Source organism: Tursiops truncatus, chromosome 11 (genome assembly GCF_011762595.2).
Source record: "Tursiops truncatus isolate mTurTru1 chromosome 11, mTurTru1.mat.Y, whole genome shotgun sequence".
Taxonomy (NCBI): domain Eukaryota; kingdom Metazoa; phylum Chordata; class Mammalia; order Artiodactyla; family Delphinidae; genus Tursiops; species Tursiops truncatus.
Window position 1 is genome coordinate 17,242,541 of NC_047044.1, and position 25,876 is coordinate 17,268,416.

Consider the following 25,876-nt stretch of genomic DNA (forward strand, 5'->3'; position numbering starts at 1 on the left):
AAATCCTCAACAAAATACTAGCAAACAGAATTCAACAACACATTGAAGGGATCATATACCATGACCAAGTGGGATTTATCCCAGGGATGCAAGGATTCTTCAATATCAGCAAATCAATGTGATACACCATATTAACAAATTGAAGAAGAAAAACCATATGATCATGTCAATAGATGCAGAAAAAGCTTTTGACAAAATTCATCACCCATTTATGATAAAAACTCTCCAGAAAGTGGGCATAGAGGGAACCTACCTCAGCATAATAAAGGCCATATATGACAAACCCACAGCAAACATCATTCTCAATGGTGAAAAACTGAAAGCATTTCCTCTAAGATCAGGAACAAGACAAGGATGTCCACTCTCACCACTGTTATTCAACATAGTTTTGGAAGTCCTAGCCAGGGCAATCAGGGAAGAAAAAGAAATAAAAGGAATCCAAATTGGAAAAGAAAAAGTAAAACTGTCACTGTTTGCAGATGACATGATGCTAAACATAGGTAATCCTAAAGATGTCACCAGAAAACTACTAGAGCTAATCAATGAATTTGGTAAAGTTGCAGGATACAAAATTAACGCACAGAAATCTCTTGCATTCCTATACACTAACAATGAAAGATCAGAAAGAGAAATTAAGGAAACAATCCCATTTACCATTGCAACAAAAAGAATAAAATACCTAGGAATAAACCTACCTAAGGAGGTAAAAGACCTGTACTCAGAAAACTGTAAGACACTGATGAAAGAAATCAAAGATGACACAAACAGATGGAGAGATATACCATGTTCTTGGATTAGAAGAATCAATATTGTGAAAATGACTATTCTACTCAAAGCAATCTACAGATTCAATGCAATCTCTATCAAATTACCAATGGCATTTTTCACAGAACTAGAACAAAAAATCTTAAAATTTTTATGGAGACACAAAAGACCCCAAATAGCCAAAGCATCTCTAGGGAAAGAAATGGAGCTGGAGGAATCTGATCCCTGACTTCAGACTATACAACAAAGCTACAGTAATCAAGACAATATGGTACTGGCACAAAAACAGAAATATAGATCAATGGAACAGGATAGAAAGCCCAGAGAAAAACCCACACACCTATGGTCAACAACCTATGACAAAAGAGGCAAGGATATACAATGGAGAAAAGACAGCCTCTTCAATAAGTGGTGCTGGGAACACTGGACAGCTACATGTAAAAGAATGAAATCAGAACACTCCCTAACACCATACACAAAAATAAACTCAAAATGGATTAAAGACCTAAATGTAAGACTGGACACTATAAAACTCTTAGAGGAAAACACAGGAAGAACACTGTGACATAAATCACAGCAAGATTTCTTTTGACCCACCTCCTAGGGTAATGGTAATAAATACAAAAATAAACAGATGGGACCTAATGAAACTTAAAAGCTTTTGCACAGCAAAGGAACCCAAAAACAAGACGAAAAGACAACACTCAGAATGGGAGAAAATATTTGCAAATGCATCAATGGACAAAGGATTAATCTCCAAAATATATAAACAGCTCATGCAACTCAATATTAAAAAAACAAACAACCCAATCCAAAAATGGGCAGAAGACCTAAACAGACGTTTCTCCAAAGAAGATGTCTTTGGATGGCCAAGAGACACATGAAAAGCTGCTCAACATCACTAATTATTAGAGAAATGCAAATCAAAACTACAATGAGGTATCACCTCACACTGGTTAGAATGGGCATTATCAGAAAATCTAGAAACAATAAATGCTGGAGAGGGTGTGGAGAAAAGGGAACCCTCTTGCACTGTTGGTGGGAATGTAAGTTGATACAGCCACTATGGAGAACAGTATGGAGGTTCCTTAAAAAACTAAAAGTAGAATTACCGTATGACCCAGCAATCCAACTACTGGGCATATACCCCAAGGAAACCATAATTCAAAAAGAGTCATGTACCCCAGTGTTCACTGCAGCTCTATTTACAATAGCCAGGTCATGGAAGCAACCTAAATGCCCATTGACAGATGAATGAATAAAGTAGATGTGACAGGGTTTCCCTAGTGGTGCAGTGGTTAAGAATCTGCCTGCCAATGCAGGGGACACAGGGTTCAAGCCCTGGTCTGGGAAGATCCACATGCCACTGAGCAACTAAACCTGTGCACCACAGCTACTGAGCCTGCGCTCTAGAGCCCAGGGGCCACAACTACTGAAACCCGCATGCCTATAGCCCGTGCTCTGCAACAAGAGAAGCCACCACAATGAGAAGCCTGCACATGGCAATAAAAGAGTAGCCGCGCTCAACGCAACTAAATAAAGCCTGTGCACAGCAATGAAGACCTAACATAGCCAAAAAAAAAAAGAAAAAGATGTGGTACATATATACAATGGAATATTACTCAGCCGTAAAAAGGAATGAAATTGGGTCATTTGTAGAGACGTGGATGGACCTAGAGACTGTCATACAGAGTGAAGTAAGTCAGAGAAAAACAAATATCATATTTAATGTATATATGTGGAATACAGAAAAATGGTACAGAGGAACTGGTTTGCAAGGCAGAAATAGAGCCACAGATATAGAGAACAAATGTATGGACACCAAGAGGGGGAAAGCGGGGTGGTGGTAGTGCTGTGATGAATTGGGATATTGGGATTGACATGTATACACTAATAATGTATAAAATGGATAACTAGTAAGAACCTGCTGTATAAAAAAATAAAATTCAAAACCAAAACAAAACATAAGACAGTATGGTACTGGCACAAAAACAGAAATATAGACCAATGGAACAGGATAGAAAGCCCAGAAATAAACCCACGTACCTTTGGTCAACTAATCTATGATAAAGGAGGCAAGGATATACAATGGAGAAAAGACAGTCTCTTCAATAAGTGGTGCTGGGAAAACTGGACATGTAAAAGAATGAAACTAGAACACTCTGTAACATCATACACAAAAATAAACTCAAAATGGATTAAAGATCTAAATGTAAGACCGGTTACTATAAAACTCTTAGAGGAAAACACAGGAAGAACACTCTTTGACATAAATCACAGCAATATCTTTTAGGATCCACCTCCTAGAGTAATGAAAATAAAAACAACAATAAACAAATGGAACCTAATCAAACTTAAAAGCCTTTGCACAGCAAAGGAAACCATAAACAAAAGGAAAAGACAACCCACAGAATGGGAGAAAATATTTGCAAATGAGGTGACCGACAACTAATTAATTTCCAAAATATACAAATAGCTGGTACAGCTCAATATCAAAACAAAGAAACAGGGCTTCCCAGGTGGCGCAGTGGTTGAGAGTCCGCCTGCCGATGCAGGGGACACGGGTTCGTGCCCCAGTCCGGGAAGATCGCACATGGTGTGGAGCGGCTGGGCCTGTGAGCCATGGCCGCTGAGCCTGCGTGTCCGGAGCCTGTGCTCCCCAACGGAAGAGGCCACAACAGTGAGAGGCCCGCGTACCGCAAAAACAAACAAACAAACAAATCCAATCGAAAAATGGGCAGAAGACCTAAGTAGACATTTCTCCAAAGAAGACATAGAGATGGCCAAAAAGCACATGAAAAGATTCTCAACATTGCTAATTATTAAAGAAATGCAAAGCAAAACCACTATGAGGTATCACCTCACACTGGTCAGAATGGCCATCATCAAAATGTCTGCAAACAATAAATGCTAGAGAGGGTGTGGAGAAAAGGGAACCCTCCGAACTGTTGGTGGGAATGTAAATTGGTACAACCACTATGGCGAAAAGTATGGAGGTTCCTGAAAAAACTAGAAATATCAATAGATCTACTGTATTATGATCCAGCAATCCCACTCCTGGGCATGTATTGGGAGAAAACTATAATTCGAACAGATACATGCACCCCCAATGTTCACTGCAGCACTATTTACAGTAGCCAAGACGTGGAAGCAACCTAAATGTCCATCGACAGAGGGATGTATAAAGAAGATGTGGGACATATATACAATGGAATACTACTCAGCCATAAAAAGAATGAAATAATGCCATTTGCAGCAACACGGATGGACCTAGAGATTATATACTAAGTGAAGTAAGTCAGACAGAGAAAGACAAATATATGATATCACTTATATGTGGAATCTAAAAAGATGATACAAATGAACTTATTTATAAAACAGAAACAGACTCACAGACATAGAAAACAAACTTGCGGTTACCAAAGGGGAAAGGTTGGGGGGAGTGATAAATTAAGAGTTCTGGATTAACAGATACACAGTACTATATATAAAATAGATCATCAACAAGGACCTGCTGTAGAGCACAGTGAACTCCACTCAATAGTCTGTAATGACCTATATGGGAAAAGATCTGAAAAAGAGTAGATGTATGTATAACTGAACCACTTTGCTGTACACCTGAAACTAATACAATATTGCAAATCAACTATACTCCAATATAAAGTAAAAATTAAATTAAAAAATAGAAGAAGTTTTAAGAATGAAGAAAATTAAAAAAAAAAAAAAGAACAGTGACTATTTGGGCCAGTGGAAGAAAATAAGTGACTCAATTTCAGGATAGAATTTTTATAGAAAATCAGTGTCTTACTGATGCCATTAAATAAATACTGAACAAATACTGAGAGTATTTGCTTTCTTACCCTGCATAGGAAGTCTAGGATTCTGCTCAGTCAACCCGACACAGAGATCAGACTCTGAAGTCAGGCAGACACATCTGGACATGGATCCTGGCAATGCCCCTGACAGCGCCATAACCCAGGGTTGGCATTTCCACCCTCCCCGCCTCAGTTTCCTCATCTGTAAAGTGGAAGTTGATAGCAGCACATACTTTACAGGCTGTCATGAGGTTTGAAGGGATAAAGTCAGCAAAGAACAAGGCATATCACCTGGCCCACGGCTGCTCCTAATGAACATGCAATTAATATTTAAAGTTAAAAGTGCTTTTCGGGCTTCCTTGGTGGTGCAGTGGTTGAGAGTCCGCCTGCCGATGCAGGGGACACGGGTTCGTGCCCCGGTCCGGGAAGATCCCACATGCCGCTGAGAGGCTGGGCCCGTGAGCCATGGCCGCTGAGCCTGCGCATCCGGAGCCTGTGCTCCACAATGGGAGAGGCCACAACAGTGAGAGGCCCGCGTACCGCAAAAAAAAAAAAAAAAAAAAAAGTGCTTTCCCATGGGGGAAAGAAAAGAGGTCTTCTTTGCAGCTGTTTCCATCAAGGGGCAGAACAGCTCCGAACACAGACTCTGCAGCTAGACAGCCTGGGGTTAAAATCTGGCTCCACCATCCACCAGCTATGGAAGTTGGGCAAGTTACTTGACGTGGGCCTCAATATTCTCATCAGTAAAATAGGGCCTAGCACAGCACTGACCTCCTAAGGTTCTATGTGGCGGTGATAACAGCTCGCTGTTTGCCCAATGCACTGCGGGTGCACAGGGGACTATCTCGGAGGCATCACTCATGTTCTATTCAGGCCAGTGCAACGATGAAAAGATGCGGAAATTCCCCACATCACCTTCCCCAGCTAGACCTCTGCCCTAAGGAGCCAACAAGGAGGGAAGAATGGCTGATGTCATCTGTCCTTTCACTTCCGCTCTCTCTTTTGGGTGGAGGCCAAATAGTGGCGAGTCCAGGGCAGAGTGGGAGAGAAAGCTCGAGCTGCATGCGCCCAGGCTCCTGAGCGGGGCAGAAAAGGCTCTGACCCCTGACCTCTGGCAGGCACACTGTTGGTACCCTAGTCTCCAAGCTGAGCCAGTCTACAACCTGCAGGTCCCCCCACTTTACCCCTCCGTGGACTTTGGATTGGTTGGCTCGCCCCTCTCCCACTGCCCAGCAGGTCACTAACCTCCCAGCCCTATTCTCCATTCCCAGGAGGGACACCTAACACCTGGCAGCTGCCCCATACTTCGTCTCAATCCCTCAGTTGGCACAGGCACTGGCGGGTGGCCAGTGCAGAGCCAGATAAGGTTTGTCTCTGGGGAGAAATCTCACATTCTAACAACAGACATGGATGAGGAAAGGAAAACATAATGCAATGTGGCAGCTGACAAGTGCTCACCCAGGGGTTAGGAGTACGCTGGTGTCAGACTCCCAGATCTAGTGCCTACTAGCCTAGAAGCGTGGGGCTTTCTTAACCTCTCCAAGCCTCTATTTCCCCATCTGTAAAATGGGCAAAACAACAGCTCTTCCCTCGAAGGTGGTGGAAAACATCAGAGGAGAAGAGCTATGTGTGCCTTGGCACATAAGTACTCAATACCTGAGAGCTCTTTATGTCACAAGGTGGGCATGAGGATGAAGCAGGACAAAATAGCACAGGCAATGCCCTTTATCTGGGGGAGGAAATGATTTCCCCAAGAAAGGAGAGTTCCTGGGAAGCTGGAGAGAGGAGCATTTGTGAGCTGGGCTAAAAGGCCACACAAGCCGGGGCTGGGGTGGGAACTGGGAGCACGAAGACTCAGCAGGAACAGAGAGCAGGCTGTCCCTGCACAGGCCGTGTGCCCCAAGTGACAGGGACAGGCTGATCCGCCAAAGCCGAATGAGCCTACGGGGGCCTGTGGGAGGCTGCAGCACACCCCCATCCCAGCCTTCCAGAAAGGACGCTTCACAGACGTGATTACACCGGCGGGGCAAGGTGGGCTGCTGGGCATCTTATTTTATAGACTAAGTGGCATTCTCTGAGCCAAAGCAATGAACAAGAGGTTCAGAAAAGCAAGTGGGGTCAGGGCCTGGGGGGACTGATTTTCATGAATGAATCTACTTCCTGTGGTGACTGAAGCCTCCAGGGGAGGCCCTTGAGCTCCAGGGACCAAAGGCACATGATGACAGCTGGGGACAGGCCACCACCCGTGTTCCCAGGAGACAGAGCCTTGGTACTGCCCTCCCCCAGGGCTCACCTTTCACTTCCCCCTGCTCTGCAAATTCTCCAGGCTGGGCCCTGGGTGCAAAACCACCTCCTGGGGGATTCCTCCTCCCCTGTTTCTGTTTTCTTTTAAAAACCTTAAAAACTGCAGTCACTCAAGAGAGGCAGGAATACCTCCACTCTTGTGTCTGCTGCACTGCCCTGAGGAAGGCGCTGGGCAAAGGGTCAATGTGAGGTCTGGAGTGAAACAGAATGATCTAGAAGATTCTAGGTCGACTGACCATTCGTTAACAAGTCTACAGCCCCAAGGTGGCCAGACAACAAAAAACTACAAATTCACCTGCAGGCTTAGATGGAAAAAGGAAGAAAACCAGGTGTTGCACTTACTGAGGTCAACGAGTTTTAGCGGGTACTTATCATGTGGCAGGTGAGGGGCTGAGTCCAGTCGGGATCAGATATGGTGGAGGGACAGGGATGGACCAGGAAGACCCCGGTTTGGGATGGGGGTTCTGCATGGCAACAGACTCTTGCCTGGGACCAAGAAGACTGAGAAACAAATGGGTCCATGAGGGCTCCTGTCTCTTTACTACCATGGGGAACTCTGCACCCTTAAATGAAGTCATGGCTCATCAGAGCCAGACTGACAGCAGGAGGCCCATTTGTCAAATACGGAGTCACAATGATGGCCATGGCAGACCCAGACCTACTGTGCTGAGACTTTACCTAATTTTACCTCTGATTCTGATAACTCTGTGAGGTGTAAACTAACACCTTGTTTTATAGATAAGGAAACTGAGGCCCAGAAAGTTAAGCATTTCTCCAAGGTCGTCAACCTTCGCTCTTTGACGGAGAGGTCCACTGTGACCTGGACCTTTGTGCCTGGAGTGCAGTCCACTGTGTGGGAACTGTGCCTGCGTGCCACAAGGATGGTGCCGGCGGTGCCCGTCCAGTAATGGGACGGGAGGGCCAGGCACCTGCCATGTGCCAGGCATCCTACGAGGCACTCGACAGCCACCATCTCAGTCAATCCTCAGGATAACCTACAAGTGCTATCCCCACTTTACAGATGAGTAAACTGAGGCTCAGGGAGCTTCAACACTTATGTCAAGGCCCACACCTTGTAAGTCGTAGGGGCCAGATGTAACCCTGGTGGCCCAGTTCTGGAGCAGGGGTCTTCGGCCTCGAGCCTAGTCATGCCCACGCTGACCTGTAGCTGATCCACCTTTATTTATGACCCTAAGTCATTCCCATCAGGAAGAGCCTGGAGCACACAGGCTCACCCGCCGCCCAGATCTACCTTGGAGGGGCACGCCTCGCTGCTGCGGGCATTGAAAACACCAGGGCAGTGATTACTGAACCAAGCTCTTAGGAAGGAAGCGCTGATTAAATGCCCTTCCTGAAGTTGTTAAGAAGTTTCAACAATTCTCAGAATTTATCGCATAAAGATCATCGATAAATGGTGTTAAAGAGAAAACAGATTTTCTTGCCAAAGATACTACCAGTTTCGGTTCTGTAAGCCACACCACGTGGCTTTTGCCTTGTCTCCTGAAGCCGTGTTTTGTTTCTATCGAGCCCGGCAACGAGCACGCCTCACAGGGCACAGGGACAGAAGCCTTTCTCCATGGCTTTCATAAACCGGATTTTCTGCGTGGTTTACCCACGACTTCTAGCACATCTACAGCTCTGTTCATGGAACTTAAAGGGGCCCCGTCTTCCATGGGCACCCGAGTGGAGAGATCGGAGCCGAACCAGCCCCTGTGAGGCCCTCACTCGGCCAGCTCTGGGCACAGCGGAGCGGTCACGTCCCCGGCGCCAGGGCCTCGCGCAGGCGCACAGCCGTCCTTGCGGCTATGGAGCAGCCCCCGATGAGGGTCCCGGGCCCCCGCCCACGCTGCTTCTCGGGGCTCTGCCACAGCGCAGTCAGCCTGGGTGCTCTTCAAACAGGCGGGAATCCAGAAGGGCGGGGCATTTTCTCCGAGTTTTATAGGAATGTCTAACCAGAAACATCTGGAAATACAAGGGGCTAAGTTGGACGCCTCAGGGAGCAGCTCCAGCTCCGCCAGGCCCGGCGTTCACCCTGCGAGCTTGTGCGTCTCCGGCCTCTTTCCCAGCATCCTCTGCGGCAACATGGCCTCCCTCCTGCCTGCCTGCCTTTTGCCCTTCCTCCTGCTGCAGCAAAAGTAGAAATGAGACTTTTCTGATAAATAAGGAAGATAAGGAAACAATGAACAGGCTGGGGAAACAACATAAACAGGCCTGAAACGGTTAAGCAACCTTCGTTATTCTTTAGCTGTGACTACTAACAAACACTTACAGCTAGACTTGTCCTTCCCAAAGCTGATTACTCTCTGACTCCACACAAATTACCCTTTGCACCTGGCATTTCTTCTCCCCCCTACACTCCCTTGTAGCACTCTTCATGTCAGAAAGAAGGTCACGGGGCCGATAACTTCAGGGACACCAGACCCGGTTGCAGAGCCGCCTGATGCCAGCTTTGGCCATGAATTTGCAGAAGAAAAGAAATGCAAGACCTTCACTACTTTGATCCTTATCACATACCCCAGACTGCGAGCCCCCCATATAAAATCTTCTCTGATTCCCCAAGGAGGGGGGCACAGTTCTTGAGGCGTTAGCCTACTGTGTCTTCCCTTGGCCGGGCAAAGAAAATAAAAAGCTTCTCTATTTCTTGTCTTCCAGTTTTCTGTCTCCGTATTTCTATTCGACAGCGGTGCACAGGGAGCCAGATTTGGCAACACTCCCTCCCCCCTTCCCGTCCTCCATCGTCCACCCGCTTCCTTCCTCCTTCCACTGATCCAGGCGCACTCATTTCATCTCAGGGTGGTTGAACTTCCCATCGCTTCTGCGTGGAATGCTCCTTCCCCAGACCTTTCAGGGACACAAGGGTTGCCGTTTTGTAGGGGAAGACTTTGGGGAAGGTGGGATTCATGGGGAAGCAGGAAGCACGGTCTCACCTTCCCACGGGTGGCTGCCCCGGGAACGTCCCGCAGGAATCTCAACCTCCAAATATCTGAAGGTGGTTGTCCCCTGCCTCTTCCGTGTCCTCGCCTCTGGGAACGGCACTGCTGTGTGCCCAGTGCCCTGCCAGACGCCCGGACATCAGCTCCTCGCAGCCCAGCCCCGTTTCCCCATCCTGGCAGCCTTGGCGCAAACCACATCCCCTCTAGCCTGGATGGCTTCCCACGCTCCAAGCCCGGGGCCCATCCTGACCAGATCAGTCCCTCTAAACACGGCTCTGACTCCACTGTTCCTGTGCTTTAAGCCCCCAACGAGTCTCTACTGCCTTCCTTGGGGAGTTCAGACTCCTGAGCCTGGAGTCAGGACCCATGTGCCCGGGCCCTGTTGCCCGGGTGGCAGGCCCGCCACTGTGGCTTCTCTGGAAGTGCTGTGTTTCCTTGTGCAGGGATCTGTGCAGACCCAAAGCCTCACTCCTCTCACCTCCTCCGATTTGCCACTCTTCCTGCTAACTGCTGTGGGGTTTCAGACCTCCCTTCCTCCAAGACGATGACCACCCTCACCCCCATCCCAGATCACTTTGGTACCCCCTCTTCCTGGTGCCCCCCAGGGACCCGGATTTACCTCTCTTATAGCACATAGGGTTACTACTGTCATCACTGCTGCTCTTGTTAACAGCAGAGCCAACAGCACCATCAGAAGAGCTGAGTTTTTTGAGTGCGGTTCTAACACAACCACTGTTCTAAGCTCTTGTGTAATATAACACATTCGATCCCATGAGGTGAAGGGTGCAATGAGCCAACACCCTCACCCTTGCTCCTGGCAGAGGAAGAAATATGGGACTGGAGTACTGCAGTCCATCCCACGTTCCACCTACATCTGCACTCACGACCAGGGTGGGGAGGACTGAGCAGGTGCTTGGGTTGAACTCCTGGGTCTAAACCCTGCCCCTTGTTTGCCACGTGACTTTGGACAAGTCAACCTCTCTGAGCCTCAGTTTCTGTTTCTGTCAAATGGGTCCTGGGTGACAGGGAAATGAATGCCATCCATCACATGCCTACATAGGGGCCTGGAATTACTGGCCCCTCAGCAGGGACCTCTCTCCTGGGCAGAACCAACATCAGATCCTGAGACCAACCACCCTCTTTCTGGATTTTCCTCCAGCAGTTAAGTATTTCCAACTGCTTTGAAATTTAAAAAAAATAAAAATAATAAAAATAACAGAAAGGCACATCTACTTCTGTAGACAAGTGTGAAGTCATCAGCCCCTCTGCCAGCCGGGTCTGAACAAGCACGCCCTGTGTCCCTCCTGATGGCAGCGCTCACCAGGTGCCACTCTGCAGACAGGCCCTCCCAGCCCTCCCCTCCGTTTGTCCTGGGAGCTGCTGGCACAGGGAGAGCCCTGCAGCGTTCTTCCCAGGAGCTGGGCCCAGCCAAAGGCTGCAGAAAGAGCTGGAGGGGCAGGGAGAGGCCCAAGCCTACATTCCCACCCAGGAACATTTACTCAGTCCTTCATCCTCACGAGGGGTGGCGCTGGAGAGCAGCCACCTCGACATCCCCAGCTCAAATCACCCCAGCTGGCTTTTCAAAGAACCTCCTTCCCCACTCCACCCCCAAGCCCCTCTCTCCTCCTAACTTCAAGTCTCAAAATGCAGAGTTCCTCCCCTCAGAGCCAGTGTAGATAAGAGCCAATCTCCCTGGGTTTGAGTCATAGCTCTGCCACTTGGTTAGCTGTGTGACCTTGGGCAAGTTACTCTACCTCTCTGTGCCTCAGTTTCCTCACCTGTTAGGTGGGAATAGCAGTCGAATCAAGCTCACAGAATAGGTAAAGCGCTCAGAAGAATGCCTGAAACACAGCATGTGCTAATTACCACCTGCTATTACCACCAAGTGACCCCAGCTCAGGCTCAGTCCTGCTTGGTGGGCAGGCTCGGGGTGCAGGAGTGGGCACTGAGGAACTCTCTGGGTTTGAAGGTGTCCCCACAGCAGGCAAGGCCACTTTCTTGACATCCACAGTCCATGTTACTCCCTCCCACAAAGGCTTTATAAATGTCCCCTTTCCTCTTTCTTCCATTCCACTAGGCAATCTTGAATCAATTTGGAGATCATTTCCCTGTGGGATCTGGACATCTTACATCAAGCAAATATTAAAGTCTGGCCTCGTGCCCTCTATACTTATGTGCAAGATACTTCTCACCTATATCACCTTCTAGTTCAAGAGCCTGATGACAGCACAGCATCGTGGAAGAGGCACACACTTTAGAGGGGCAGGGGTGGGAATCCCAGCTGTGTGACCTGGAACAAGTCACTTAACTGGTCTGGGCCTCAGTTTCCCCACCTCTAACGGGGCTGGTAACACCTACTACACAAGAGTGCGCAAGGAGGATTAAACAAGACGGTACATGTCAAGTTCAAAGCACAGGGCTGATGCCCTCTTTGTGGACGATGTGTCAGGAAATCAGGGCTTAAAAAATGCTTAATAAATATTTAATTCTAGAAGGAAAGTTAGTTTCCAATGCTTCATGTCCCTGCAAAATAAATCACCATTTGTTCTGCCATCTGGTCTCGTAAATGATGCAAGCTGGGAAGGAGGCAGCCAAAGAGACGCTGGAGACCAAGGGTACTGATAGATGACGTCAACCTCCCGGATTCAGCAAATGCCTCGGGGACACCGTGACACCGATATGAATGGGATGGGATTTGCCTGACCGAGCTCAGGTTTGATCCCAGCACTTTGACTTGAGGGACAGTGGGACCAGGTGATTTTAGCCGGCAAAACACCAAGAGATGTTTTATTATCTAGTAACACAGGTGCCAGATACTCTTGCCCATCCCCCATCCTGGAGTCTCTCCCATCCCTGACCCCTTGGACGGTGGGTTTGGAGAAGGGAAAAGAGATGGGGGGGGGAACTGAGAGATGGGGTAAGAGGGTTGATTTCAAATGTGAGAGATGAATTTTTTTTAAGTAAGTGAAAGTCCAGTGATTTGGTTTTCAGGCCGCATACAAATTGCCCCTGGGGTTAGAACAGCCATGAAAACATGCCATAGTCTAGATCTCCTGCCAGGACCCAGTCAGGGCTCGAAGGTCCTTAGAATAACAGGTATCATTGCTTTCCATTGTTCCAAAGTCTGCACGTGTACAGGAAAAGCCCTGCTGGCTTCCAGCATGTGGGCCAACTCAGAACATGCTATAGCCACAGCCTGGTCCACTCCAGGAAGTCACTGATCCCAGGAGGCCATTCAGGGCACGGATATGACCCAACACTCCCTGACCCCCGATACACGAGGTGCCACCGGAACACAACTTCTGGCCACCAGCAGTTCCATTATCTCCTGGAGGGTTGGAGCATAGCTGGGGAGCTGGCTCCCCCTCCTCCAGCCCTAGACCAGAGACAGGATGGAGAGGCAGACCTACAATCACCGAACACTCCAGCAAAGACCGGAGTAACTGCCTGGCTGTCAGACCACAGGGGCAGGTGCCACAGCTGACCCCTCAGGCCTGCACAGCTCCAGGCAGCACTCAAAACTACTTGGTGAATGGACGCTCCTTGGGGAGAGCCACGGTTTCATTCAAAACCACATTCTGGAATCATTACACTCGGGTCGGGACATCATCCTAGAGAAGGGTAGGGAAGGGAACTAACATTTCAGAAGTCTTTCCTTAGGGCTAGAAACCTGGTGTATTTCCCGAGTCCCTTCCTCAACCCTGAGAGGTGGGTAAGAGCATCTCCGATTGACAGATGAGAACACTGAAACTTAGAGAGGTCCAGTTCTGGGCCTGAGTCTTGGGGCCCGCAGGGAGGGATACAGGGCTTCACACCAGCTTGCTTGCTCTCCTATGATAAAATGTGGCCTCAGCGTGATAGCTTGAAAGCCCATTTACAGGACAAGAGGTACCAGGTTCCCCCCATCCTCTGCTCTCCATCCCGTCCCAAACAAAACCAGGAAAAGCCTCCCTTTAGATCTGTTTTCTGGACACTTCCGACCCAAGCAGGGCTCACCCTCTAAGGTCTGAGTGTAGGAGACAGCCGCCGGCCCACACACTGGGCAATAATGAAAGCTCTTTAGCACGCTCCTTCGGGCTTTGGTTTGCTTATGGGTTGAACTTCCTGTTTGGTTTACTGGTGGGGGACTGTTTGGGCTGCACTTGTTTAGAGGGCGGGGGTCAGCTGAGTCTGGGGGACGGCTGTGACCACCCTCCGCTCTTCCAAAGCCCATGAGAGCAGCAAACCAGCTCTCCAAAGAAGGTTCTGGTTAGTTTGTGCTCTTTGGCTTGGAATGCTGGAGGAGATGGCCAGAGTCAAGGCGCAAACAGGATGCAAGGGGGCAGGCAGCAAAAACTGGCCCCAGGAAGACGGCTTGGAAGCGGACAGCAGAGGGCCGTGCTCAGAAGGACGCCAGAGGGCTGCTGCGGGTCGGTGGCAGAGGCTCGTCCCTGTACTGGCGTTCACGCTGGGGCGCTGCAGAGGTGCTTCTGAAGGCTAATTACCCCACGGCTGGGACGGGGTGCCTGCCAGGCTGGGACTCTTCTGGCAGCTATAACCCAGGAGCCAGGAGAATCCTTCTAGGGAACTGCCGCATCTTCTGCCTGCCCCAAGGTGGCCTTGGATTCAACTGTTGGCCTCTTGTGAGACAGAGGGTAAGCGATCAAGAGGTCCTCCTGTCCCATTTCTTTGCAAGCAGAGCAGACAGTGAGCGAGGATGTGACACCCTAGACGGGGCTTGTCACAGCTCTTCCCTCTCCGTGGGATGCTGCCCCCGCATTCTGCCCCCTTTTGTTTCAAGGCCAAATCCAAGTGTCTCCTCCTCTGGACCAACTGATGAGGCAGCTGCTTTGTGACGGCTGTGTCCTGGACACGCTGCTACTGTCGCAGCGTGTCACAGGAAGCTGTTCAGCCCGCAGACCATGAGCTCCTGCTCCTAGTCCCTCCTCCGTACCTAGTACGGTAGATGTTCCATCAACGGTTATCAGGTGAACAGCTGATAATTGTTATCAGTAGCGGAACAGTCATGGAACCCTCCCTACGTGCCAGGCCCTGTGACAAGGCTTTCGTGAGGGCTATCTCAGTGAAAATCCTTACGACAGCCCTCTGAGACAAGAGGCTGCATGAACAGAGAGGTTATGTAACTGGTCTCAGGTCACATAGCGAGCAAGTGAGCGGCAGAGACAGGATTCCAACCCAGGCACGTGGCTCCTGAGCGTGCTGGCCATGGCGCCATGCTGCCTCTCAAATGAACGAGTGAAGGAACTGTAGGGGGAGCAGAGGAGTTTTCAGAGTCTACTGGGAGCAGACCAGTGCCTCCAAGGCCCAGGAGGCAGGCCCTGGTGCTGCCTTTGTTTCTTGGACTGGCTCTGCTGTCATCTGACACCAGCCAGCCCAGTGGGTTAGGGAACCAGGTGCCAGCTTGTACAGCCAGCCCAGTGCTACTGAGAGCCCCCAGTCATGGGGGCAGGTGGAGATCAGGGACCAGAGCGTGCAAAATCACCCCAGCAGCCTGATACACATATCCAGAGAGGAAGACCAGGAAAGGAGAGGACATCCCCACCTACCTCTGTGCCCCTGCTCCCCAGGCACCCTCCAGCCAGATGTCCCACACCTCCTGTCCTCTTAGCCTTTCTGAATCTGACCTACCCTTTGTAGATCTCCCTTCCCCAGCTTCAAGAGCCTCCTCTAAACGTACAAGCACACACTTTAATCATGCACGTGTATGGTTCTGCATATCCATTTCTCATGTTCCTGCTATGACGCTTAAGTGCCTGGATCTCAAACTTCAATGAACACAAGAACCTGCAGGGCAGGTGAAGGGGCGTGTATGTGTCTGTTAAAAATGCAAATTCCACCCCCCCACTCCCCGTTCCCAGAGATTGAATCTGTGCCAGAGATCCAATCTTTGCCCAGGAATCTGCATTCTTAACAAATTATTCCAGTAAATCACCTGTGAAGAAACACTGTTTAAATCCTCGGTACCTAATTACTGGATAAAAGCAATCCTCTTCATATATACACTCTCTCATAATTTACCAGGTCCCCTTACATCTTCTCCCTTGAGCATCACAACAACTGATAAGATGGTCTAGACAGGAGTCCCAGGCATGACTGCACAGAAGAGGAAGCTGCAGTTCAAAGGGCCGTTGTTCGTTCAAGGTGACAGAGGAAGTGGGAGAGGAGGCAAGTTCAGACTGCCCTGGTCTAGCGGTCATTCCAGCCGTGTGTCTGTGTCTGTGTCTCTGTCTTGGCCTCCATGTCTCTGTTTCAGTCTCTCTTTTTTTCTTTTCTTGCTATACTATTTAAAACAATTCTAGAAACTAAAAGTAATCATTAGAGGTAAATGATAAGAGGAAAATAAAAATCCCCCAAACTCCCATTCACCAGAGATAATTATTTTTCATGTTTTGGTGTATTTTTCCAGCTTTGTCCTTACGTCTTAATTGCGATTCCACTGTTTTGTAAGCCACATTCTCCCTTCCAACAATCAACCCAAAGTAAGGATGGTATTGCTTTTACTGGCCCTTGAGGGAGAAAGATGCTGGCTGTCTACCTTGTCCCTTTCTGCCCACCGCCTTCCTCAGTAGCCATTGCCTCTTTATCCTCTCCCCCATCCCCTCCAGCAAGTGGGGCAGGGGAGAGACCGGGAGGGGAGCAAGCTTTCCTGGGCAGGGATGGGGCCTCTGGATGTTCAAGTCACTGGGGACAGAACTTCAGGGGTCTCTAATGTTGAGCTGAACCAGCGGGACAACAGCACACTGTAGCCAGCACTTTCCACAGGGACACTGCAAAACGCACAGCACTAAGACAGACTGGTTTTAAAACACAGGTGAGGTGACCCTGAAATCGACGCTAACCTCAGAGGGATGGGTGGCTTGTGTCTGAGATTCTCATTCCAACTCCAACTCCTTGCTTCTTAGAGACAACAAACTCGGAGCCAATGAAAACTAACCTCAGGACTCTTCCCTTTTCTTTTTTTTTTTTTAAAGGGGTTTGGAGTTGAAAACCGTTTGATTATTCCAGAGGCTTCTGAACCAAGACTAAGAAATGGTGTGTGCTGCTGTGTCTGCTGACTGCAGGCGCGTCTGACTTCCTCTTCTCTTTTCGTCTGAAATCCAGCATGGTTTCTCAGGGGCTTTGACTGACAAGTCCTCACAGCTTTAGGGAAGTTTTAAGACCAAGCCCGAAGAGACTTGCAAATGAGTTCCTGCAAGATTTCTGAGTAGTGACTGATTACAATCTCTAATTATTTCTAAAGGAACCACTCACCCAATTAAAGCCACAGCCTGTGAGAGGGAGGTAAAGATTCTCTCGATGGAGAGCAGGGAGAAATCGCAGCCGTTATTATTATTGTTGCTGTTTTCTAAAATCGTGCTATGTCTAGAGGCCATCATCAGCTCTTTCCATACTGGATTCTACCTGACCACCTGCCAGAAGGCACTGGATCCACTTCTCTCTCCCCTTTGCCAGCTGGCCCCTAACTCACCTGTCAGGCAGAGGCTAAAATGTCGCTTCCTGGGAGACTTTCTTGAGCAGGTGAGGGCCCCTGTGCCCCTCCTCCTTCCCGGCACGTCTCATGAATCTACGACCATCTGCTTGTCCTCTACAAGCTGTATGCGGTCCAGGAACTTGTTTGTGTGTTCACCGCTACACCTACACCCTGCCTGGCATGGAATAGATGCTCAATAAATACCGACTGAATGAGACTGAATGAAGGAGACTGGAGGACAAAAGATTTCCTCCTTGGGTTCTGAGTGTAGGTTTCTGTCTAAACATGATTACAAAAGCACATCGACTTCTTCATTCATTCAACAAGCATTGAGGAACATTGCTAGTGTGTTGGATGGTGGACTGACTGGTCCAGTCTCCTCACCTCCACTCCACCACCATCCAAGACACCACACCAGGGTGTGAGGAACCTGCTTCCTGAGAGCCCTGCAATCCTGGAGCCCATACACCCCCACACCAGCCTCTTATTGGCTCCAAAGCTCTGCATTGTTGGGCTTAGAGGAGCGAATTTCTGTTTGGATTGATGTAACTTCAGTCACCTGGGCAGAAAGACCATTTCCCCAGCCTTGAGGTCAACTCTCAGCTAGGTTAACCCACCTATTGCTCCTCAATGGGTTGAATGCGATGCACTAGGAGCAAGGTTGACCTTAAGGGGTCTGGAATGTAGGACCCTGAGGGGTATAACACAAAATTTGATCCATCAAGATATTAGGAAACCCCAGTGATGGGCCAGGAGTAGGTACCATCTCTTTCAGAAGGTTCTGACAATGTAATTTGTCATTACATGATGACATCATTGCACGATGACATTGTTACATGATGACATCATTACATGATGACACTACATCATCACTTGGGGGGAGACCAAATAAATACCTGTTTCCTTCTAGATTCCTAGAGACCTACCAGTTCAAAATTACAGTGATGACCTAAGGCAGCTTGGTGGACTGGACAAAATGGCCAAATGGGCAAAATCATCCTTCCTAATTAAACTATCTGACATGTTCTAGACTTGTCCCTAATATCTTCCCTAATCCATCTACCCAGATTTACCTGAGCTCTGCTAGACAGCTGTGAGATTGTTCAGATGTCCTGAACCTGGCTCACGGGTTCATTCGGCAGCGGATTCTAATCACACATAGCTAAGTCCAGTGAAAACACGTGTCTAGAAACATCTTGAGAGATTACACTCTAATGTCTCAGCCCTACAGCAGGTTTATAGCAGACTTTGAGACACTTCAAATCCTAGACCATTACACCAGTATACCTGGATTGCCCTTTCCAGAAAAGCCCATTCTGGAGCAGGGTTGCTGAACTCCTTTGTCTGGGGGGGTGGGGCGGGGTATGTGGAGATGGGAAGGCAGATGTGTGCGGCCTCTCTTGTTTTCCAACTCCCAGTGACCCATCATCTCTGGGATTCTCCCATTTGCTTTGCGGAAAGGGTCCATTTTTAGTTTCACAGCAGGTATCAATCCCTGGCCTCTGGTCTATACCACAGCCTTTTAATTAAAAGCCCCTTAGAATTCCACTTTAATCCAGCTGCCTTGGTTTTCTCCTAGAACACCCGGAGGGGCAGGTCCAGCGTCTACTTCAAGCTGGGATTCTGCGCCCAAGGGATTTACAATATGGTCTCTGCTGGTCAGCAGAGACCACCCAAAACCTAACTTCTACATGGTTTGTCAGATAATGAAAAGGACAAAATCTCCTTTGAACTTTGAAGCTGGACCTAGAGCAAAGGATGAAACAGGGTCTGGTTACATATTTTGCTAAGGATTCTAGATGAGACACTAAGAACCCCTCATGAAATATGCAATTATTTCTCTCCGCCACGCGGGAAGGGGGCATATTTGTTTTCTGTCCTGTCCTCTGGGTGACAGAAGCCTCGCTGAGCAATGCCTTTATCTCAGGCACTGTTCTTACCAATCCTACTTCACTGGTTAAGGGATGGACAAAAGGGATCGATGACTTAAAGGCTGAAGAGATCTCTGTTGTCCAGTTCCATCTTGATTATTCAAGACGGCAGCAGCAAAGCAGTAGGAAAGAGAATCCGTTCACTGGTTCTATGGGCCTCTGGGGACCACAGAGACTTGCCCCACCACCCTGAGGTGGTGCTCAGAAGACAAAGCCCCACTGGATGGGTGTGTCGGGAAGTCTGTTAGTAGAATTTGGGGGATAGGATTCATCTAGATTAAAAAGAGGACCGATTTAGCAAAACTAAAGAAAATTTAAAGGGAGAGTCAGACAAACACCTTTGCATTCTCAGGTCAGATGCCCTCAGGCCAGCTGCTAAGCCAGTGGGGGTGTCTCCATCCCTCCCAGGGGAGCTGGGGCCCTGAAACCGTGCAGGTGCTCTAAGGAGGGAACTGCCCCCAAGCCCAAAGGGTCTGAATCCCACCTTATTTGGTGGGAGATGAGCATTTCATCGACTAACAACCTTGGGTTCTGTAAACCAAGCACCTGTGTTTCAAACAACTGTAAACCGGCTCCCTCCGAAAGACCAGGCCCCAAGAGGCAGAAGTGCTCCCCAGCTCACCTCCGCTGCAAAATCAGGCCCTTGCACAGCCTGCTAAGGCCAAAGCTGGGTTTTTACAGAAGAAAAAAAAGAAAATGAAGAGCAGAGGGTGCAAGGCAGTCAGAGAAAGAGGAACAAGGGGAGGCACTGACCGCCATGCTAGCAGGCATTATTCCACAAGGGAAACAGGCTGCTGGCCTCACGGTCCCTGGGGAAGGGCAGAGAAACCCACTGCATGCCGTGGTCTGAGCTAGTGCCTTCCACTCATCTTTGAGTCCTGACTCTGCCATGTATTTGCTGTGTGACTCTGGGCAAATTGTTGACCTCTCTGTTTTCTCCTCGGCTGTTGTGAGACATTAATGAGTTAAAATACACAGAGTGCTTACCACTGCATTTGGGATATGGTGAGCATTCAAGAAGCGTTAGCTCGTATTCTCACACCCACGGCAAAGTCTCCTCCGAGTGTCAGCTGCCCTTGTTATCAGTGTTATTAATACTGCTGGCTGTTACCACAATTCCTGCGGGAGGTGACACTACCCTCATGTTACAGATGGGGAAACAGGCTCAGGGAGGTTGCAGAGGGCCGGAGTCAGGACTCAGGCCAGGTATGTCTGCCTCTTGTCTAGGGGAAGGGGAACTCTGGAAGAAATTAGAATCTTGTGTGAGATGTCCGACTGGGTACCCCAGCATCACCTCCCTTGAGAACTGGGGAACAAAATCCAAGAAAACCATTAGACTCCGCCCAGACGCACATCAACCCTTCCTGTAATACACTTTAGTTTGTTCGTGGCAAGTTTAAAATCTTTAAGGAGCTGACCCTGATTAGAGGTCTGGAAAGATGCTGTCCCCATCTCAGCCTCAGAAAGGTCTCAGCTAACTTTTGACCATGTGTCACTGCCAGGGCCTTTGAGAAGAGCAGCCCCACACCCCTGCACCCCAGGTATCAGAGGGAAGCAGAGAGAGCCTGGGGAGGAGGGAGGGACCTTTTTTGCTTTGGAAAGAGATGGGCAAAGACCCCTGACATGGAGGCTGGAAAAGAGACTCAAATCACAGGAAGGCAGAGGGTCCAGGCTGCATCCACCAGAACCTGTCCTCTCCCACAAACAGAAACCACAATGTTCTAGAAGTTAAATTCATCCTCATCACTTTTGAATGCATTTGAGGGCACGATTTACCTACTTGCAATAGATGCACGTATGCAAAAGCAAATCTACCATATCTAAGTCCTGCACTTGATGACAATACAGTATAAGAAATATACTAACAACCATGGTTAGGAGATACACTAAATATACTAACAACCATGGGCATCACACTTAGCTTGAGCTTCCTAGCAGCCAAGGTATAAAGGGAAATATGATGTTTATGAAACCTTCCACCTCTCAGAAAGTTGAAAACACACAGGATTTAGAGTTGAGACCAGATGTGAATTTAGGCTCTGTCACTCACAGACCACATACCCGCAGACAATACTTTAACCTCTCAATACCTCAGTTTCCTCCCTTACTGAACAGTCTTCACAAAACCACGGACTATCAGGGCACTCAAATGAAATGTGTACGTGGCAGTACTTTGAACGTTATAAAATATCCCACAAAGATCTTACTTATCAAGTACTCATATTAGTTCTTCAAGAGAAGCAAACTTTTTTCTATGCCGGTTGTTTTCTCTTTGAGATAGTTTGGAAAACATCTGATCACATGACTCTTCACACAAGGACCACTGAATAATAGAAAGGACAGCAGTAACAACCACAAGTTTTGAGCACTAATTATGTACCAGGCACAGAGTTATACTCATCTGAGTTTCAGTGAAGCAACACTAACTCATTTCATCCTCACGGAAATTCTAGACATGGGTACTATTAGTATACCTATCGTAACAGAAACCGAGGCACAGAGAGAGACATGGACCAATCATATGCTCTTTCTCATGAATGTGGCGCTGGAGATCAGAGGGGCAGGGTAAGCTGGTGGTGGGCAGTGGACCATATGGAAATGAAGGCTCTAGGCTGAAGGCACCCTTTGAAGGTGGCTACATGGTCTGTATATGAGAGAGAGAGCAGCAGGGAGGGAGGGAAGGAGGGAGAGTGGGAGAGGGAGAGAGAGAGAGAGAGAGAGAGAGAGAGAGAGAGAGAGAGAGAGAGAGATGCAGAGACAAAGAAATCAGCAGTGGCAGAGACTCAAGGGCCAGAGGGAGCGCTGGAGAGTCACAGCCTAATCCTTGATCCCTTGATGCCCACTGGGGTGGGGGCCAGGTGCAAACCTAAATGCCCTTCCTGCCCCAGGGTTTGCTGCTCCAATAAATTCCTTTTTTGTTTTAACAGCACTGGGTGGAGGTCTATCCTTTGCAAGCAAACATTTCCCAAGAAGACATGAGTAGGTGGATGGTACGACCAAGGAAGCGAAAGTGGCAGGAAGAGCAGAGGGCAGATGTCGCCCTGCATCCTTGATGCTCAGCCCTGGTCCTCTGAGACCCCCGGAAAACTAAGCCTAAGAACCCAGGCTCGTGAAGGGAGGCAAGAGGAGATGCACACTGGGTCTAGAACATGCACTGTCGTTTTAAAAAGCCCCAACACAGCATCTGACCAGCTCACAGACACCACACTTCCTGTTTGTGTGAACTGGTTCTGTTTTTTTCCAATTAGATTTCTACTCACTGATCCTCTCCAATTTTTTTTTCTTTCTTAATTGAATAGCAAATCAAAAGGAAGACGAAGGAGAGCTCGCAGTGTTCTCCTCCCTCAAAGGCCAAGCATCTGTTGGCTTTGTTCAGTCTTGGCGCTGACCATGGCATTTCATACTGTTCGAAATTAGTAGCTGTGACAATTCATCTTCAGGACAAATGGGTCCTGGGGAGACCAGGGGCAGACTCGCCCAGCCAATGGGGTGAGCGTGGCTGCTGCCCAGGCCCGGGACCCCGTGTCCTGATGGATGGGGAAGTGCAGGGCAGGCGAACCTGGCGAGGGGCCTGCAGGACCAGAGTATGGAAGAGGAGGCTGAGTCACAGCCCTCAGGGAGCAATGGGGACAGAACTGAAGACAAACATCTCAAAAACAGGGCAGTGACGGCTGCCCAAGTCCCCAGAAACTTAGCTCAAGTGCTTGTCCTAGTTTGACATCATAAGTCCTGGCTCTGCCTCTCAGAATGGTGAAGCCATGATGAGCTCACCAACCCTTCCTCGGTTCCGTCTTCCATAGCCGAGAAAAGGGGAAAGTCATGTTATCCACTACGTAGTAGAGAATCAGATCGTGTGGGTAAAATGCCCGGCACACAGTAGGTCCTCAGGAAATGACAGCTGGTACGGTACTCAGCGCCATCCTGCCTGCTCTGGGGGTACGTTTCAGGTACGGTACTCTGAGCGCCATCCTGCCTGCTCTGGGGGTACGTTTCAGGTACGGTACTCAGCGCCATCCTGCCTGCTCTGGGGGTACGTTTCAGGAGCAAGTGTGTTTCCTGGGGCCCCAGATGCCTCCAGCATGTTTACGGAACCAGGAAAGTCCACTCACTCAATTTACGAAACGCGACATGTTTATAAAAACCAGCCTCAGACTCAAAAGTGTAGAAGAGCCTGGAAGGCAGAGTAGGTCTGGAGAGAGGGATTGCTTTCGAGAAGCTACGGAGCAGGGGACCAATTCCTAAACCATTTGCACGTTTACACCAGGAAATGGGTGTCCGGCAAAGAAAGCTGCGACCGGGATTGCCGTGTAGGAAGTGGCTTGGGTGCCCCCTGGTTCCTGGAGCTTCTGGAGAGAGTGGAGCCCGTGGATCAGCCCTGGCCGCCCACCTCCCTGAGCATCTCCCGGTGCCGGCCACTTCTCTGGGCAGCTCATCCTCTGGGCCCCCCGCCCCCGGGCCTGCTGGCCACTCAGTAACTCTTCATTCAGAAGAACGCTTCAAAGAAACGAGGAGTCCCAGCTCAAAGGGGGTGTTTATAACTTGCAAAGTGCTGATATGCCAACCAGCCATTTGCCGTGAAGTAGGTATTAGCTAGAGCAGCATTTCTTGGAATTAAAAAGGAACTATGAATAGACTTATGCTGCGTCTGTAGTCAGAAGCCTCCAATTAATGGCAGGAAGCCTATATTCCTGCCAGGCTGCAGCCAGCACTGTGTGTGTGTGTGTGTGTGTGTGTGGCAGAGAGAGACAGAGAGAATGAATGAAAAATGGTGGGCAAGGAGACAGTGGATGAATGTGTTTGTACAGCAAAAGTGATGCTGGCATGTTGATTTCTAGAACAAATTCACTGGGCCACTTTGGATCTCAGGTTGTCATCCAGGGGGCCAAATGGAGGGTCTAGAAGACAGTGCATCGGGGGGGTGTCCCCCCATTCTGGAGCCACGGCAGCCAAGTCAGAGTCCTAGGGCCAGGCCTGCAGCCCACCCTGGTGGAGCCAGAGGACCAGAAGACGAGGAGGCCGGAGTCACAGCTGTGCCCATTTTGTGCCCTCGACCTCAGTGGATGCTGATTCTCCAAGGGAGAAACGCGTTGGCGTTCCATGCACCTTGGAAAGTCAGAGAAGCTTTCCTGACAGGAGCGTACCTCCCGCAGCTTGTTCTCTCAGCCTGCAGTAACTTCTGCCTTTTTTCTCAAGAGCCTCCCTTGTCTTGTTTAATTTAGACACGGGTAGTAATGAGGGCTGTGTCTGCTCCACTCTCGTCCACAGGATTGAAATTTTTCATTAAGGAGATCCTGGGAGACCAGCCGTGCGTACTCTTTCAAGCGTCACATCTGCCTGCCTGCTGCAATCTTCCGACCAGCACTAAATGAAAGTCCTGGCTGGCGGGCGGGAAATGCCATCCAACTCTCCCTCTAAATAGCTGTGATTACTTACCTGTAGGGAGGAGGGGCGGGACTAAAAATAGCCAACACTCCTGAAAGGGACTAGGTGGGTGGGGAGTATTGTGAAAACACTGATTTTTCTAAATTAATGCTTTATCAGTAACACATGATGAGGCAGCCTGATGCGGAGAAACAGCCTGAGCAGGGCACTAAGCAGCTGAGTAAGGCTGGGCTGGCCAAGCGATCATTCTTGGCCTCGGTTTCCTAATCTTAGCCATGGGGACTAAAAAGAAACCCTCCCCTCACAGGACGGTTGTGCAACTGAAATGAGATGATGTGTGTGAACGTGAATGGCAGAGAAGCAGAAGAGCACACTAGGGGAGAGCAGTGTTCTAGAGCCCAACTCTCTGGGTTCAAATCCCAGTTCTGCCACTGATGAGCTGTGTGACCTTGGGCAAGTCACTAAACCTCTCTGTGCCATGGTTTCCTCATCTGTCAAGTGGAGATGACAACTACCCACCTATCTTAAGGGCCTGTCATGAGAACTCAGTGAGATAACGGGCATCCCATGCCTGGGAGAGTCCCTTTCCCATAGTAAGTGCTCATAAAGACTGGCTTAGGATAGCAGGTAGCTGCTAAGTGCAGCTAATGCTGCCCCACGGGAGGGGCTCCCCGAACATTTCCCGATTCTGATTCTGGGCTATTATCCTTTATTAAGGCTGGTTTTACTGGCCTACCACCAGCTCCAGAGAATCACCACAGCACAGTCTGGAGTCATGAATTTCAGGAGGAGCTACTGTGAAAGAGGTGCTGATTCTAAGACCTTGATCCTCTAAGAATGGTTTGGGGCAGTTAGAGCGTCTCTACCTTAGCTTTCCCAGGCTCCTGAATAAGTGAGAGTCCCCGTGGTAAGCAGAATAGTCCCCTAAATGTCCACCTCTCAATCCCTGGAACTTGTGAATATGTTCTGTTACCTGGCAAAGGGGGAAGAAATTAAGGTAGCTGGTGGAATTAAAGTTGCTAATCATCTGACTTTAAGGAGAGGGTCCTGGGTTACCCAGGTGGGCCCAATAGAATCACAAGGGTCCTTTCAATGGGGAAGAGGTGAGAGTCAATATCGAGTCAATATCAGAGTTATGCAACGTGGGAAAGGCTTGTTGCTGGCTCTGAAGAGGGCAGGGGGCCCTTAGAAGCTAAAATCCCCTCATTTTCGCCGAGACCCACGTCAGACTTCTGACGTCCAGAATCATAAGATGTAAATCTGTGTTGTTTTAAG

At 49.0% G+C, this 25,876-nt stretch overlaps 1 protein-coding gene across 5 annotated transcripts in view; it reads right to left on the reverse strand.

Annotated features, from left to right (window-relative positions):
* Positions 1 to 25,876, reverse strand: part of CHST11 (carbohydrate sulfotransferase 11) — a 286,833-nt gene that overhangs the window by 26,328 nt on the left and 234,629 nt on the right. Inside the window, exon 1 of one of the 5 annotated variants that reach the window (XM_073788247.1) lies at positions 9,812 to 10,256. The exons of the other annotated variants lie outside the window; for them this stretch is intronic. Within the exon in view, the coding sequence (XP_073644348.1) occupies positions 9,812 to 10,015 (204 nt within the window). The 5' untranslated portion in view covers positions 10,016 to 10,256. Of the gene's footprint in view, positions 1 to 9,811; positions 10,257 to 25,876 lie in introns of those variants that run through there. 5 annotated transcript variants of the gene reach the window in all.